Below are 17,405 nucleotides of genomic sequence, written 5' to 3'. Positions count from 1 at the left end.
AAAAAAAAAAAAAAAAAGAAAAGAAAAAGAAAAAAAAAAGCTATACATTGATGCAGTAATGTGAAATGGGATACATTGTTATGAATCCTTGAGTTTGGATTTTTCAAGTGACTTAATGGTACATCAAACCTTTGCCTTTTTATCTGCTCTCAGTGGGAAAAAAATAAATAATGTATATTTCAAGGAGCCAACTCTTAGTTTCTCCCCTGTCTTCGCTCAGACTGGGCAATCAGAATATACCCAGTGAAGGTTGGCAGAACAGATAAGCAATGTAGGCACTGGTTTTTGCTTTTGTTTTGTTTGTTTTTGGTGCTGGGCATTGAACCCAAGACCTTGTGCACATACTAAGCCTGTGCTTTATCACCAAGCTACACTCCCAGCCCCAGGACTGTGAGTTCCCACTAGCACCTTTAACACCTGGAATCCAGGTTTCTGACTCTGACCTTTGAACAGCATGTCTTGCTCTTCAGAAGCTGCCCTGTGACAGCAGCAGTCAGATGCTGTGGGTGACCCAAACCTCACTATCAAGAATGTGGTGGGTCTCAGGCATTTGTGTGTTATATCCCCCACCCCTTTATTCTCCTGTTCTAGAAGTTCCAAAATAGCATATTTTAGAGGCAGATATGGCCACAAGGGATGCAGACTCACCATGCGTACATGGCTGTTCAGGCTCAAGCAATTTGAACCAACACTGGCATTGAGACAGTTGGTTATTTGGCCACTTGATGATAAAGCCATGATCAAGGTTTTTTTTTTTGGGGGGGGTATGAATTACATAAAAATCTGTCTCTAATCTCACATCGCTTGTGAATATTAACTGTCTCTGTATATACCTGCAAGCTGTAAGTGGCCCCTTCCCACCATTCTGTTCACTTTAATTTCTTCAGTGATTGGCATGTGGGTGGAGCCTGTTTGGTCAGGTGTGATGTATGAAAAAGAGTCACATTCTTGCCTTCATTTTTATTTTTTGTTTTTTTTTTTTTTGGTGTCTACATCCGGATTTACCTAAACCCCACCCCACCCAGTCCGCATCTGCATAGCAATGAAAAACCAGTATTTTCTACCTGTGAATCACACTTCCAATCCTGAGCCTGTCTGTCAGGACAGCTTGCTGGAAGGAATGGGTAAGACTGAAGGCCGGCTAAGTGTGAAGGGGGCAGGTCCTGTCACTCTCGGGCCAGGCTCTTGACTGCTCTGAGAAGGTTAAAGGTCTGGCCGATAGCCACTACTGGATGTGGACATGGAGCCTCCAGTCTGTCCTCTGGGGGAAAGGCCACAGAAGGAAGGAGGGCTCATGTGTTTCTGCTGTCGGGGGCCCCGGAGTGCACCAGCCAGAAGCCAGGTACAGAAGTGGTGTGATTCAGGGGTGGGGGTTGCCTTCCTCTCTGGGGTCCCTAGCCTGCTGTGTCATGTTCCCAATCACCTGGGCGACTCACCTGAAAGTGGGTGGTTCCTGGCCAATTCTTGCTGAGTGGGAGCCAGAAAGGGCCACAGGTCACAAGGTTTCTTTTAAGTTCAATTATGCTTCTCAGTGAGAGGATGATTGCTCAAAGCAGTTAAACCTTGTTTAATGATAATTAAATTGCTTTCCTTTATTCTGAAACATCTCTTAATTTTGCTGCACAAAGAAAGGAAGCATTTTTCTTTGATTCTAACAGACTATTTCTAGGTAGGGTGTAATCAATGCATCTCACTTTGCTGGACTCTGAAATCATGTGTCTGTGCTCTTCTGATTTGGAAATGCCATGAAAGTTAGCAAACCCAGTGCTGCCGGTGAAAACTTTTTAAGTCAAAAAAGCTGCTTTTCCCTACTTCCTCTTCTCCCTCTGGTTCTGCCTTAACACTTTGCTTTTGTTTGTTTGCTTTTTGCTTTTTTTGTGCTGCTGGGGATGGAACCCAGGCCCTCCTACGTGCTGGGCAGGCACCGTCTCACTGAGCTACACCCCCAGCCCAAAGAATTTCTTAAACACACGCACTGCTGCCCTGGAACTGGGCTGCTTCACCTTTTCAAAGCGTGGATGAGGCTTGGCACGTTCCATCTTGTTCCTGCCTGACTTAGACACGGCATGAGGACGGTGTTGATCTGTCACAGTCGCCTACAGTCCTCAGAGCTCGGATGGTAGAAGCCTCCAGGCTTTCCAGTGCTGAAAAGTTCATCATCTGTCTTCCCACGAGGAAAATGTTTTGAGATAGTGGAGGCAGGGGAGAGACTTTCATTGAAGCCCACGTAGGAAAAAAAAAAAAAGTAAAACTTCAAAAAAAGAGAAGCCCTAGAACAGGGATTCATTTGACAGATCCTTGTATCTGATCTGTTATTTCATGGGCCTGTCTTCCTGTTGCCAGAATGAAGATGTTCTGGAAAGAAACCTTAGGAAACGACGCCTGGTTAGCAAGTTTCTTATAGGAACAGAGTGGCGAAAAAAAAAGAGTTTTCTTAAAAGAACTGAACCAACTGTGGTTTTAATAAGCCCGAGTTTTAAATTTTAATAGAAATTATGGGCAATATGGGGGTGTGTGTATGTGTGTGTGCGTGCGTGTGTGTGTGTGTTGTGTTTTAGAGCATTTGAACATTTTGGTTAAGACTGTGCTGCTACTATCTCAGGTTTGGAGGCTAATTCTGTGGCCTAGCATGCTTTGTTCAGACTTCTTTGGGCTGAGATGATACTGAGGAGGAGACCCTGGCAGCAGAAGGAGTTGGGGGTAAGAAATGGAATGTTGAGTTGAAGAAGAGTCACTTCAGAATAAGGTACATAATATGGTCACAGGAAGAAAAACAGCTGCTGGTCATTTAGGTGGAGAAGAGAAGAAAGATCCAGTAACTTAGAAGGGCTATAAAGATATTTCAGACAGGCAGAGTTTGAGCCCATATAAATGTATAGAACCAAGATGGTCAGAAAAAAATATTTTTAAAGATAATATGAGCAGAGTGAGGTAAGGAAATACACAGTCATCATATTGGTGGCTGTTAGTCATCTTTTCATAGCTATGACAAAATACCTGAGAAAATCAACTCAAAGGAGGAAATATTTCTTTTGGTTCACAGTTTCAGAGATTTCAGTCCATTTTGCCTAGCCCCATCACTGTGGGCTGGTGGTGAGGCAGAACAGCATGTCAGTGTGTGTATGGTAGAGTAGAACTGCTCACCTGATGGCAGCTGGGAATTAGGGGGAAGACTGGGGACAAGATACAACTTTCAAGTACATGCCCCCAGTGACCTGCCTCCTCCAAATAGGCCCCATCTCCTAAAGTGTCCACCACTTTCCCAGTAGCCTTACCAGCCAGGGTCTGAGCCTTCAACACAGGGGGTACAGGGGCAGGGGACATTCCAGGTCCAAACTATAGAGTGGCATAATAGATGCTAAGGTTTATATATGGTTTGTTCCCTCCAAAACTCACACTGAAACTTAATTTCCATGTTGTATCAGGAAGTGGGGTCTTTCAGAGGTGACTAGGTTGTTAAGAGGATGAATGCCTTTCTTGTGGGACTGGTTTAATCTTGAGGGATTGGATTAATTCTAGAAGGACTGGATTATCTACTGTGAGAGCAGGTTAGGGTTTTGGATCCTTGTGTGGCTTTTTGCTTTCTGCTATGAGTTGAAGTAGCATGAGGCCCTCGCTGGAGCCCTGCTCTTTGACTTTCCAGCCTTCAGAACCACGAGGCAAAGTAAACATCTTTCCTTGATAAATATCTCAGTGTCAAGAATATTGTTACAGCAAGAAAAAATGGACAAAAAAAAAAATGAGAAGGGTTAGGGTAAAGGCTTCTGCACAGAGACTTTAGTTCTTCTCCTGCTAGAAGAGGGGGTTTAAGGATATTCTGTTTGGGAGAGGCCATTCAGTTTCTACCTGGTTTTCTAATGGCTTTTTATAACTTTAGTGTATTGAGAAAATGGAAAGGTAGGTATCATTTATTAGAGAAACAGCTGGCCAGAAGCATGAGCTTCTTCTTGAGGAAGGATGGCAGGTAACAAGGGAATAGTGCTCAGAATTCCCCTAAGCTGGTCACATAGTCCACACAGATTCACAGACACCTGAGGTTAGCCCACATTGGATACAGTATCCTTCATGGGTTCCTGATTCCATCATGGGGTCCTAAGACTCTTTGCTTGTCAAAGTAAGACCACCTACTTACATCTTAGACTTTTTTTTTTTTTTTTTTTTTGGCACCAGGGATTGAACCCAGGGATGTTTAACCACTGAGCCACATCCCAAGCCCTTTTTATTTTTTATTTTGAGGCAAGGTCAGCTAAGTTGCCTAGGGCTTCCCCAAGTTGCTGAGGCTGGCTTTGAAGTCGTGTGATCCTCCTGCCTCAGCCTCCTGAGCCGCTGGGATTACAGGCATGTGCCACCGCGCCCAGCTAAGTCTTTGTCCTGATCTGAGAATCCAAGTGAACTCAGGTCCAAATTTATCTCAGCGAACCAAAGATGTAAGAGCTAAAAGGTATTTTCAGTCTTCTCCATGTGACAGACGAGGACACTGAAGCCAGAAAGCTCCGGTGACTTATCCAGGGACACACAAGGAATTAGTCAAAGATGTGGAATTGGGAGACCTCCTGCCTCAGGCTAATGAGTTTGTGGAGGGAGGGCAGAAGGATATGGATAAGGCAGGATGATCTAGCAGTCTCAGGGGAGCTGGTGTGCACTCTGACACGATCTGGGTGGATGAGTATTCTGATTCTGACTCAGGTCCTGCCTCCCACCTTTCTCTTCCTTCAGTGGCCACACGGGTAGCCAGGGGAGTCCACTGGTGTTTCCTCCCAGGTGCATATTTCCCAGGGCTTGTATCAGTCTTTAAGAACTCTGATAAGTGCCTTCTATCACGAGCGGTCTACATAAGCAGATTCTGCATGGGAAAAGGAAAGTGATTGCAGGTGGGAGAGAGAAAGTTATATTTGATTATTTATTGTTTTCCAAACCCCAGATACACACACACACACACACACACACACACACACACACACACACCAAGACAGCATGTTCGGAACCCTGATTGGCTTTGAAAATCTGGAATTAACTGTCACAATGAAGTGAAAGGTGAATGAAAAAGCCAATCTGTCCAAGGTCCAGGCTGAGAATCAGGGCCCAGCACAAGAGTGGTCGCCTAGACCCGCGCATGACAGTGAGCAAACCCAGCACACAAGCAATTCCCTCCTTCTGGAGCTTTGGTGTCAATGAGCCTGTGATGCCCATCGGCACTGTGTCTTAACAAAGGTGATACCCTTCCGCAGGAAGTTATTTCCCCTCAAAGCCCAGGGCTCAGGGGCAGCTCTGGGAAGATGAACCACTCTCTGATTCCAGTATGTGCACGTGGCAGGCAGTTAAGCTGCTTCTACCCTGTTCAATTGTGATGAGAGTCTAGCTAAGATTAGCCACCCAGGGACTCTGGGATTGAAAAAAAAAAGAGAGTGCGGTGTCTGCCTGTGTGTCTATGTGTGTGAGCCTGTTTTTAAGATAAGGGAGAATGTCGATGTTCATAAATAAAACTTTGGCCATTTCCTATCATTTTTCCTAAATAAAATAATGTCGGCCAGATCAGTTGGAGTTACCTTTTTTTTGGTGTGTGTGTGCGCACACACGCACTGGGGATTGAACTGAGGGGCACTCGGGGCACCCACATGAGCTACATCCCCAGTCCTATTTTGTATTTTATTTAGAGACACTGTCTCTCTGAGTTGCTTAGCGTCTCCCTGTTGCTGAGGCAGGCTTTAAACTCTCGATCCTCCTGCCTCAGCCTTCCGAGCCACTGGGATTACAGGCCTGCACTACTGCCCCTGGCTGGAGTTACCTTAATAGGAACTTTGCTAGAGTACAGCCATTATATGTGGGTCCTGTTCTGAGGTTGTTTCTGGAAAGTTCTAGAGCCTGGAATTGAAATGTGTGTTTCTACCACACCCTGTGTCTAGAGGCTGAGCACCCTTGAAGGTGACAAAATCACAAGGGAGCCTGTGCCTTGTAGAAGGGGCCATCTTCTCTCTCAAATGGAGAAAGAGAAGGATTTGAGAAAAAAGGCAACAAACCACCACTTCCTTCCCTAGCCCCTCAGGGCCAGCCCCCAATACACACACAAGCCAAAATGGAAACTCTTTCTCCTGGGAAGCTGGATTTTGAAAGGCCAGAGGATTCTATCCATTGTGTTTGGTTCAGTCGCCCCAAAGAGCTCAGGTGTCTGCATTTGGTTATTTTCCCCAGGGTTTAAAATTCCAGTCCTGCAGCTCCGTGCCCATAGGAAACTGAGGGGCCTTCCTTGTGTTTGTTTTTCTCACCCTGTAAAGAAAACATAAAGGTTTAGTCTTCAGTTAGGAGAGGCCAGGGAGGAAGGAAAGATAATTTAAATCAAAGTACTCTCGCAGTACAATCAGAAGTTTGGATTTCGTGCGCACGCAGTTCCAGGTAGAAAAATGAGGTCGAGAGTCAGGTCTCTTTGAAGAATTAGGAGGGGGATGCAGAAATAAGCAGCTGTGCTTCAGGTGGCACGTTTTCATACATATTCCTTGGGCTTTCTAAAGGCAATTAGAAAGCCTCTGACCTGGGGCAGCTACTATGAAAAACAAAAACCCAAAGTGGCTGTTAACCAGTTATAATCAATCCTGCTGTAATCAACATTTGTATTATAATTACACTCTTAAGCCACAAAATGTTCTAAAAGAGAATTTTGAAATATAAAATCATCTGTGAACAACTTTCGACTACAACCCTTTTGTCTAGACTTGTCATTAAGTACTGGACTTTTTTATTTTTAATTTTTTTTTAATCTTGCCTCCTCTGTTCTGTGTGTGAACTGAAGTGTCTATTCTTACTTTAGGACTCTCACAAGGAGTGGTAAAGTAATAATGGATTCATAGTATTGGAGATGGAGGGCCAAAATGCCTATTTTTTAAAAGTTATAGAACTATATGAAGTAATCACTTAATTCATGCTAGGTGGTGGTTCTCAAGGCCACAGATACCTTATGCATCAATACTTCTGTGCCATTGCACAAGGACAATACTTCTCTATGCTTTCCCCGTTGATGGTTTATTGCTATGAAGGTCTGTCTCTTAAACTGGTTATGTGGAATTTGGCACCAGCCTCCCAAGTTGACCTACAGAAGGGCAAGTAAAGATTCTGCTGTTGAGCTGACCTGCTGTCCTCTGATTTTTCCATTATTTCTGTGGGAAATGGGTCTAAGTTCTAATTCTGTACTTGGGACTTGGTAAGTACTTTCTCCCAGGCTTTGATGGCTTTAACAGGGGAATCCTAATGATAGATTTTGCCTGGGAGGGATATTTGCCTAAGCTAAGCCATGGGGAAGAAAATCTAAATTTAGATATCCGAGCTCTTCAAGCAACTGAGCCAAGACACAGTTGATGGAATGATTTGGCCTTTCAGAATCCAGTTCCTGACATGCAAGTTTTCAGACTCAAGGAAGAAAGAAGCTCCTCCATGCCTGTGCATATAGGAAAAGAGCTTTTGGTATTCAAGAATCATTGTAATGTGCTGGAGCCATATCATAGCAATAGGCCCAGTCATTGCAGAGGATTCAAAGAGGAAAGAGGCAATGACAGTGAAAAAAGGGATAGAAAGGTCAAAGGAACTGGGGTTGGTATCGAAGGCAATGCTAATGGTGATTTATGGCTGTGGGAAGTCCATGATAGGTTGCTCTGAGGAGCTTCCCAGTGTCATTGCACATATCCATTGACAATCACAAAAGGAAAAAAGGACTCAAGGTGAAACAGTGGTCGATCAAATCCTGAGAGTCCAGGTGATCAAATATTGCCATCAGAGAGACTGTTAAGTAAACATCCAGTAAAGTCCCAATTTATGGGGCCATGTGAATTGGAAGTTCTACATGAGATCTTCTTCAAGATAAAATGCCTTATTAAAATACTCTCCAGTCAGTTCATTGTCATGGAGGCCAACGTCCAGTCACCAATGAAAATGCTGCTGATAAGTAGGCTCATCTGTGAGTGTCTCAGGCTCCACTTGGTGTTGCCTCTGAGGACATCCATTCTTTCCAGTCTTGCTCCTTCTCTGTTCCAGAGTTGGGCTGGTACGTGAGAACACGCATGTGCCTGCCAGGGCTTCACCCACTTTTCTTTGTGTGTATAAATATACACAAGAGATTAGCATCTTTCTATAAACTTTCCAGTTGTGTTTCTGCAATAATGATGACTACTGCTCTGTTGCTGTTAGGGAAATGTCCTTGAAGAGGTGACTTAGAATTAAAAATGTGCAAAACACTAGACCATTTCCGGGGGTGGAGAAGGCAGGGGAGACTTGCAGGCAAAGTCTTGGGTCTTCCCATTGTGCTTAGCTCTTGCAGGAAATGCTTGCCACACCAGGCCACTGTATTGTGTCCTGCAGGTTTCAGCCCCACTGAGGGAGAGTGTGAATGCTGTCTTCAGGATCTCCAAGAAGGACACTGTGGTTCTTGGATGCCTAAATCTAGTGTCCCTCTTTGATTCATCTGGACTCTAAGGAAGGCATTTGCCTACTTTCTAGTCAAAGATCCGTTGCTCGTCTGTTGGGTGATTAACAACAAAATATTTCAGGTTTTAGGTTTGAGGGTATTGTTTCCTTTTGAGACTGACATTGTTACAGACTAGATTTACCCAACTGAGTGGATTATGGTCCAATTGTGTGGCGTGGAAAGCCTCTAACATTTTTATTATGAAAAAAAGTGTATATATGTGTGTATTTGTGTGTGTGTGTATATGTGTGTGTGTGTATATATGTGCGTGTGTGTGTGTGTGTGTGTATATATGTATATATATATTTTATCCATTGAGTTGTAGGTTTGAGAGGAGTTTTAAAGTTTTGGTAACATGATTATATATTTGGTGCTTGATATATGGTTGACCCTTGGTATCCATGGGGGATTGGTTCTAGGACCCCAGAGATACCAAAGTCTGCAGTTACTCAAGTCCCTGATGTAATTTGGTATAGTATTTCCATATAACCTACCAACATCCTCCTGTATACTTTAGATAATAGACTACTTATAGTGCCTAATATAATGTAAATGGCATGTAAATAGTTGTTATAATATTGGGGGGATAATGACAAGAAAAAGTCTCTCTCTGTTTAGCACAGTACAATTTTTTCTCCAGTATATCTGGCCCATGGTTAAATGCATCTCCAGATGCAGAACCAACCTGTGGCTTCAGAGAGCCTACTGTACTCTATCACACAGACACCCCAAATCCATACAAATACAGTATGATTTTTCTTTCTCGGCTCTGAGAAAGCTAGGGAGAACATATATAATAAAGGTGAATACCGGGTTCAAAGTTGTCTTCCCCTATTTTTGTTATATGTCTGAAATATGCAAAGCAACAGGAGGAAGGTGTCTTTTTAAAGAACTGCTAGTGAACACATACCTAAGTGGTAATTAGGGAAGGGGGTAGGCAAGATGGAACAAAAGCAGACATGCTTGAATTTTACCAGGTCGACACCATTGTGTAACCAGATGAAAGGTGAAGTGGGTATTGAACTAGTAAGACCAGCTTTAGAGTTTAAAAAAGGAGGAGGAGGAGGAGGTGGAGGAGAAGGAGAAGGAAGTGGGGGGAGGGAGAGGGAGTGGAGGAGGCACACACAAAGGGAATTGCCCAGAACATTCCAGGAAACCATTGAACTGTGAGTGATAACATGTTTCCTGTCTTTTCCTCCAAAGATTTGTTTCAGAGGACAGCTAGGATAAGAACTTATACTGTGAAAACAACATAGATGATTTGTAAAGAACAGGGAAAGGGATTATCTGTCGCACCAGTTCATTATCATCAAAGTTTTTCTTAAATTGATTTAGCCTGAACTCACTGTCCTGTTAGCCTCTGTATTTCAAGGATATGGGTCATGACTGTCATCATTTTTCTGGGCTTAAAGACTTCATCTTTTCAGCCATACATGATACTTATGTTGATCTTACAAATGGTTTCAAATTCACTAAATCTGCTGATACAACACTCATCTTGATAAGGCCACCATGAATGGATGAACCTTTTAAGAATATTAAAAAAAAAATCTTTTTATCTGACAACACTGTGGCTATCATCTTCATATTAGCTCACACTTCTTTATCCCATGACAATGTCTACTGTCCCATATGGAGATAGGCAGCCTCCTTCTTGGCTGTCTTTCTCAGCTTTGTTCCAAGACATCGTCTGAATGAAACCTTTCCTTTCTTGATAAAGGTCTGAGGTGGAAGAGTAGAGGGGGGAGGGACACTGGGCGAGCGACCATAGCTCCCACATCCATCCTATCATCTTTGTCTCTGCTATCTTCATGTGAAAGCTTTCCTTTCCCCTCTTCCCCTTTCCCTCTGTTCACTAAATAAACAGAGTCTATATTTCACACTGGGTACTCTCCTGGGCAGTGGGTGCACTGAGCAAGATGGACCATATTTCTATCTTCTTATATATTGTAGCATGGTGGGGGGGGGGATAAAACATTAAATAGCTACAAGGGCATTGAGTAGTTTAAAGAAAAGAGAAGGAATAGCTTAATGGGAGACTGACATCGTTTGGGGTGAAATGAGGAATCACGGAAGTAAAACAATTCAGAGAGAAATTAAATCCTAAGCTCTAAGACTTAATTTTAGAAAAGGAGAAGGTGAATGAAATAAGATTACTAAGAAGAACGGGCAGGCAGATGCTGTGTTTTATACAGAGCTTCGAAGGCCACACTATACTCAACCCCAAATCTGTATAGCTGTGAAGACGAATCATTTTTTACTGAAGTGTCCAAATACTTCATCTTTTCTCCTCTGGAACCATTACTTTTTGGCCATTCTGCTACTCATCAGCACCTCCCCACTGTGACTAGATAACAGGGATCAAAAGATATCTGCCAGAATGGTATTGAGATCCTGTCATGGGTATTATTAGAGGTGAAGGTTTGGAGTAGGAATTGGTCAGTTTTTATTGCAATGAGGTTGAGTTATTTATAACGTTGTGCCATTCATCTTCTCTGTAAATATAATTACATAAACTCTTATTAAACATCCTCTAATCGCCAAGAATTCATGTAGCTGCTGGGAGCATAAAGATGAATAAAGACCATTAATATTATCCAGGAGAACATTATTGGCAGAGGTTGGTAAACACAGAACCATTGAAATAAACCTTCTGTTGGTCATATGAGTAAAGGTTTATAGGAACCCGGAAGAGGAAAGAGTTCTCCCAAGATGCAAGGACTCTCTCTCAGAAAAGGGAAGATATTTAAACTGATCCTCAAAGCATGATACAATGGCAATAAGGTTAAGTAGGTTTATTTAAAGAGTCAAATTATTTTTGGAGTATTTTAATACTTAATAGGAGTGACAATACTTTGGAAAGAGAAAACTTCACCAACTGAAGTGAGCATAATGTTTTCTTTTCATCTAGGCATAATGTTGGTTGAGAAATGACTTGATATTCTGCTTGTGTTACTGCAGGGTTGCCTGCCCCTCCACAATAAATGGGGTCTTGATATTTTGGTGTGGGTTGTTTTTCATAAATTGCATTTCCCATTATCTTACATTTAATTAAAGAGATGGTATGCTTTCTGATTACCCTGTAATTGACAGTGGTAGCCAACCCTTTAACTCTGCAGCTCCCCACATAGCAGTTAATCATCTGTGCTCTCAAACCAACAGTTACTTGGGGAACTGCTATCTATCTGTATATCTATCTATTTATTTTTGTGGTGATCGAACCCAAGACCTTGGGCATTCTAGGCAGGCACTCTACCATAAACTCCACTTATAGCACAAGAAGCTGCTATCTAAACTAAAACAACAACAGGAAAAAAAATAACAAAACTGGGTAAACAGGAAAGAATGCTATGCAGATTGTTGCTCCCTGATTCGTTTGGATAGAAACATCAGAATTCTTATATTCTTATACTGGATTTTCATAAAATTGGGCCGACGAACGTTTCTATATGCACAGTATGTTAACAACCTGTTGTATTTGAAATTACTCTTTAAATAGTGGTGTGTAAAATTGTGCTTTTCTTTCTCCCTGCCAATTAATTGACTTGCTAACCTCCTGCCAAGCTTTGTCCATTTAAAAAAGGATTGCTTTAAACATTCATCAAAAAGCAATAATATAGGAAGAAAATTATACTTTGGCAGAAACATGAAGGCTACTATTTGGATTCAGGCATCTGCCCACTTCTGTGGGGCTTACTATACTGCAGGCAGAATGTATGGATTTGGTTTTACTCTGGGACCAGAAATCCTTGGTCTTTGTTCTGTGTAGCCCCCACCATAAAATAGATCTAATTTCTTCAAGAAATCCTATGAAATGTTCACATAATGCAGATAATTGTGTAAACACTCATCCCTAGATTGGGGGCTTCTACTCCATAAAATACTAAACAAATTTCTCCATCTGTGTTTGTAAAAGACAGAGAAAGGGACTCTCATCTCCTCTCTTCCCACCATCTCATCTGTGGTAGGCCCTCATCTAAATCAGGGCAGTCTCTCTCACCATGAGAGTGGACAATGGAAACAGAATTCAAGTCAAATTTCTGTGCTCAACTTCTAGGTACACCCCAGTCAGCAGTCTGGACTTTTTCCCTAATTGTGGAGTGAAAGCATTAGTAATGGAAAATTCATAATACATTCTTTGATTTCCAGGGGAGTATATTTGATTTTTAATTTCTCTCTTAGTAAACCTTCCCCATTGTGAGTAATTATTCTAGACCCAAACTGAAGGTCGTTGTTACTGTAAAGAGTTGGTTTGGTCACTAAACACTGTGACACTCTATTGAATTGTGTCATAGGTGACTCATGCTCACCCACTGAGATTCTAGTGATTCTGTTTTTGGGGGCTATTAGATCAAATACTTAAAACCCATCCCTCCATCATCATAAAGGCAATTTATATGCATACAGCCCAGTGAAATAGAGTGAACTGCATGGATCATGACATCTTTCTTATTTTCATCTGTTTGCCAATTAGCAAGCATGAAAAATAAAGGCAGTGGGTTAAGCTACAGCAATGTGAAGTATAGCTTAGATTTCTTTCTTTTGATGATACTCAAGTAGTCCTGGCATGTACCCCCAACCTCCATTGTAAAGCAATATTTCTTTGAACTACAAACCGCACCATATACTGGTCTATTTATTCTGCCAAGGGGAAATGGATGAGATTGCCAGATTTCTATGAGAATTATAGGGTTTTAGATCATCATGGAGAAAATTACTGAGGTTCAATGTCATTGGAAAAGGCATATTCTTAATTTGCCTGTAATTTTTCCTTTAATGGGTACTTTGGCTCCATTTTCAAAGTACTTTTGAAGCTTTCTTTTCCAATTTGGCATAAAAATTATTTTTTTAAATGCCTTTAATTTTAGGATTATTTCTATTTTGATTGACATAAAATATATGATTCTGGAGGGTAAGGAACTCGGTAATGCTGAGTTTTGTAATCATGCCCCTAGGAGTGAAGTTTAATGCTATAGATATTGGGAAAACCACATCATATAGCCAATGTGTTATGTGAATCTTATTGGAAATTTCAGTTCTGACTATAACCATTTTATTAGTTGCTACTTACTTTTTACTAAGGGAATAAAGAATAGAAATAATGAAACTATATACATGGGTCTCAACATACTTCTTCCCTGTGCACAGCTCATTCTAACCCTTTATGTCTTTGGACCCCAACCTTTTCAAATGAAAATTATTTCATTTAAAAGAATGACCTGGCTTCCTACAAGATGAAGTACCCCTCATTGTCAGGTTTATGCAGAACTCACCTACATTTTAGGCTGGTTGCAAGAAGTACAGAGAGATCAAGACCCATAGGGACCAGTCACTAGATCAAGAAATATGATGGGAGGGGTTCTGGGTTGGGGAGAACATTTCCTGTGAGATTAGAAGGTCCCTCAGGCCTGCCCTTTTCTTTCTATGTGATGGGTCCTATTTCTATAACAAATGGTAATGTGTTTAGGTAGTAAAATTAGATAAAGAAAATTACCAGGAAAATCACTGCTTACTTAGGGATGTGCCTATGTAGCCTCAGCAGCAGGAGGTCTCAGGTCTAGCCTAGAGCTGCTTCTTGCTCAATGTGAGGGCTCCACCACACTTGTTTACTTATTTATTTACTGTCTTGGTCATTTGACCTATTAGAAAACAATATTTAATTTGCACAGATAACTAAATGATGGCTAAGATTTCTTTCAGTTCTGAAATTTCTTTACTAAGCATTTCTTTGAAAGAAGAATATGAGGTCCCAAATCTACTTTCTAGGGAACCTAATCTAGCTACTTCCTCATTGATGAGAATAAAATACTGAGGTTGACTGATTGTCAAGAGCTTCATTCCTGTCAAATTGAATCACATACATGAATTTTAGTTACATTCCAGCCAAAATGAGATAGCCATTAAACTAAAAGTGGATTTACTTAACAATCGTCTTTGAAATCCTTTACTTTTTTCGAGGTGACATTAAAAGACATCCTGGAATTTCAACAGAAATCTGTTTTCACACACTCTTCAGTGATCCCTGTGAAATAAGTCATATTGAAGAGTTTTTTTGGCCCTTATGAATTATTTGCCTGGAGGAAAAATCTTTCATTTTCTTTTTCTTCTAAATTCATGTTGGAATAAAGTCTTCTTTGAAAAGTTTTAATGAAAAGAGCAAACATGAGACTAGCATCCACCCCAATTCTTTCTCTGGTCTCTGAGCTCTGAGAAGGAAGTCTTAGATTGCTAGCAGAATGTCAAAGGCCTCCTGCTGCATAAAAATCTACACCCTTCTGTCCCACAGACAGTGGGTCTGTTGACTATTTATGGAGAGCATCCTTTGAGAAGCAAATGATTAAAAACTAGTTAATTTTCTAGGAGTGGTTTTAGCAACACTAAATAAATGCAAGAGGAGATTTTGCCCAATTCAGTGGAGACTCTGGGAAGAGAAAGGGGAAAAAAATATGTTTAGAGACTGATCAAGTTCCCTGTGGTTACTATGAAGAGATTAGATTCTCATTAACATTTGCAAGGGGTGAACAGAGAGGATCCTTTAAACAGTAAGCCTCAAATTAAGTGTTTCTCTCCCTTCTTGCTTCTCCTCTCTACAGACCTAGAGTCCCTGCTAAACACTAACAGTCTTCTTTGCAGTAAAACGTACCCTCGCTACTTTCATTTCATTATTATTTTGAAGTTCTTTGTGGAGTGCTTGAGGCAGATGACATGGCACCTCTGGCCCACTTATTTTCTCTGTAAGGCAAAGCACAGCCTCTTAAACTTAGGAATACTAGACGGTGCTTTGGCACTATGCTTGGGAACCATTGAAATAACAAAATCACATTCACACAAAAAAAGGCATAAAAGAGAAACACCTGGCCCAAAATAGACCACAAAAAGGATCATGTTTTTACAGTAGGACAGCTGAAACAAGAAGGCAGAGCACTGTTTAGTTGGACTCCACCTGAGAACGTGTTTACTGGGCAACCCAAATCATTCACTGTTCTGCTCGTGTCCATGAACAAATAAAGAACCAGCAAATGATGAGTGACTGTTGAGAACAGAGAAGTTTCCAGTATCTGAGTTTTTTTTTTGTTTTCCTTATTAAGCCTTTATAGATGATATTGATGCTCCCCATCCACGTTGACTTTTTAGCCTTCGTACAATTTGATTAATGATAGAATTTTCCAGAGTACCTTTTGTTCCACAGCCAGATAACATCGAGGGCCCTGGCCTTGACTTTCGCATTCTTAGCTTCTCTGATTCTATTCTGTCCTTTCATGCACCACCCTCCAGTGGACTTGGTGGGGTTGCAGTGGGTTATTGGAGGGGAGGGGAGCTGCTGCTCCCAGTTCCGGCCATTTCTGTTTCTACCCAGGCCTGCTTAGGGTGGGGAAGAAAAGCTGAATTGAATTCATAAATCTGGATGCTTGAATACTGTTGATTTTGCTATTATTTGGTGGAACACTGATTGAATTGGGGTACAAGGTCATTGGAATCAGGACCATTTCATTTCGTATCGTTTTACATGTTGTTAGTCTAATAAGAATGGAGGATAACAAATAGAATTGGATGCTGTTTGCCGATCATCCGTTTTATTGATACCATTGAATGTACCACAGAAGCGCAAAGGGAATTATATGGCATATCAGCTTCAGTGTCCTTCGAACAATGAAGGTCTTTTTGGAATTACTAAAGATAAAATGTCTTACCATTCCGGCTCATTCTGCCTCGTTTGCATGCTTCCTTCCCTGTTCCTGAGATAGCTAATGAGAATCCTGAGGAAGTTTGGGTTTGAATTCTTCAAAAACTTTTAAACCTATATTAAAATGTTTTATCCTCTTAGAATCTTATCCCTAGTTCTTTAGTTTGGAAATTCTTGCTTTGTTCAAACCAGGTCTTTACTTGAACCTGATGAAAAGGTGGCGGCTTTTGAACCACAGGCCATCTCAGCTCGCAGCCTGGATTCACCGGTCACAGAGGATGGCATTTTCCTGGATTACAAAATGGGCTTTCAATCACTCAGGGGCTTCTGAGTTTGAATCTGGCATGGCTCTCAGGAGCTAGCAGATCTGTGACAGTTCCCCTCCTAGAGAGAAGCCTTGTAAAAGGATTTGGACAGATGCTGCCCAGGGGGGACTTGTGAATGGGAAAACAGGGCCACCCATTATCTACTTATTCCTGCATCTTCTCTCTGACGTAATACCTTGGACAGATAAAACAGACAGCGGCAGCACATCCAGCCATTGTCAGGGACCTTTCCCCATGCAAAATAAAGTGGTGTTTGCTGTTTTCTCCTTGGGATTCTGGATGGTGATTCTATGGATGTGTGCCTTTCATCTTTTGAGCCTGTTGTGCATGGTCTATGCAGCTGGAGGAAGCTGACAGGGATGAGATGTTCTAGACCATGGTGACACCATCTCTTAGACTCTGTGTGAAAATAGCAGTAGAAGCAAGGCCTCAATGAGTTACTTTGGGGCAGGCTTTGAGCTCCATGAAGAAGAACAGTCTAGCCACAGTGGGGTTGTGAAGGGTCAAGCTAATCACTGGCTTCTGGAAAGTTTTCATTTTTCAAGGACTGTCAGGGAGAAGACAGATGAGAATTACTCTGTGAGGCCCAACACATAGCATTCTGCTGTGTCCAAGTTTCAGGGAGAGGTACTGTTTGGAGTGAGATAAGCAGGAATTTTGAGGTTGTGCAGACCTGGTTTTGAATTCACTTATGAGCGGTATGACTTAGAGCTATTTAATCCCACCGACTGTTGTCTGTAAAATGTCCAAAAAATAGTGCACAACTTGCAGAGTGGTGTGGATAAGAGGTGATCTGTTCAAAGGCCCATATGATGGGCCTTGAGTGAGTGGTGGCTCTCTGATATTGAGTCGCATTCATCCATTCATTGACTATGTGGGTGTGACTCTGACCTGGGCATTGTGTTAGGCCTGGACTGGAGAAGAGGAATAGGAGAGATAGGGTAAA

At 41.7% G+C, this 17,405-nt stretch overlaps 1 protein-coding gene across 26 annotated transcripts in view; it reads left to right on the top strand.

The window, feature by feature from the left end:
* Positions 1–17,405, top strand: part of Kiaa1217 (KIAA1217 ortholog) — a 761,286-nt gene that overhangs the window by 505,132 nt on the left and 238,749 nt on the right. The window contains exon 1 of one of the 26 annotated variants that reach the window (XM_048812694.1): positions 12–1,342. The exons of the other annotated variants lie outside the window; for them this stretch is intronic. Coding sequence (XP_048668651.1) covers positions 1,241–1,342 — 102 coding nt within the window. The 5' untranslated portion in view covers positions 12–1,240. Of the gene's footprint in view, positions 1–11; positions 1,343–17,405 lie in introns of those variants that run through there. 26 annotated transcript variants of the gene reach the window in all.

Source organism: Marmota marmota, unplaced genomic scaffold (assembly GCF_001458135.2).
Source record: "Marmota marmota marmota unplaced genomic scaffold, marMar, whole genome shotgun sequence".
Taxonomy (NCBI): domain Eukaryota; kingdom Metazoa; phylum Chordata; class Mammalia; order Rodentia; family Sciuridae; genus Marmota; species Marmota marmota.
Note: the sequence above shows the minus strand (reverse complement) of the source record. Positions and strands in the feature narration are given on the sequence as shown.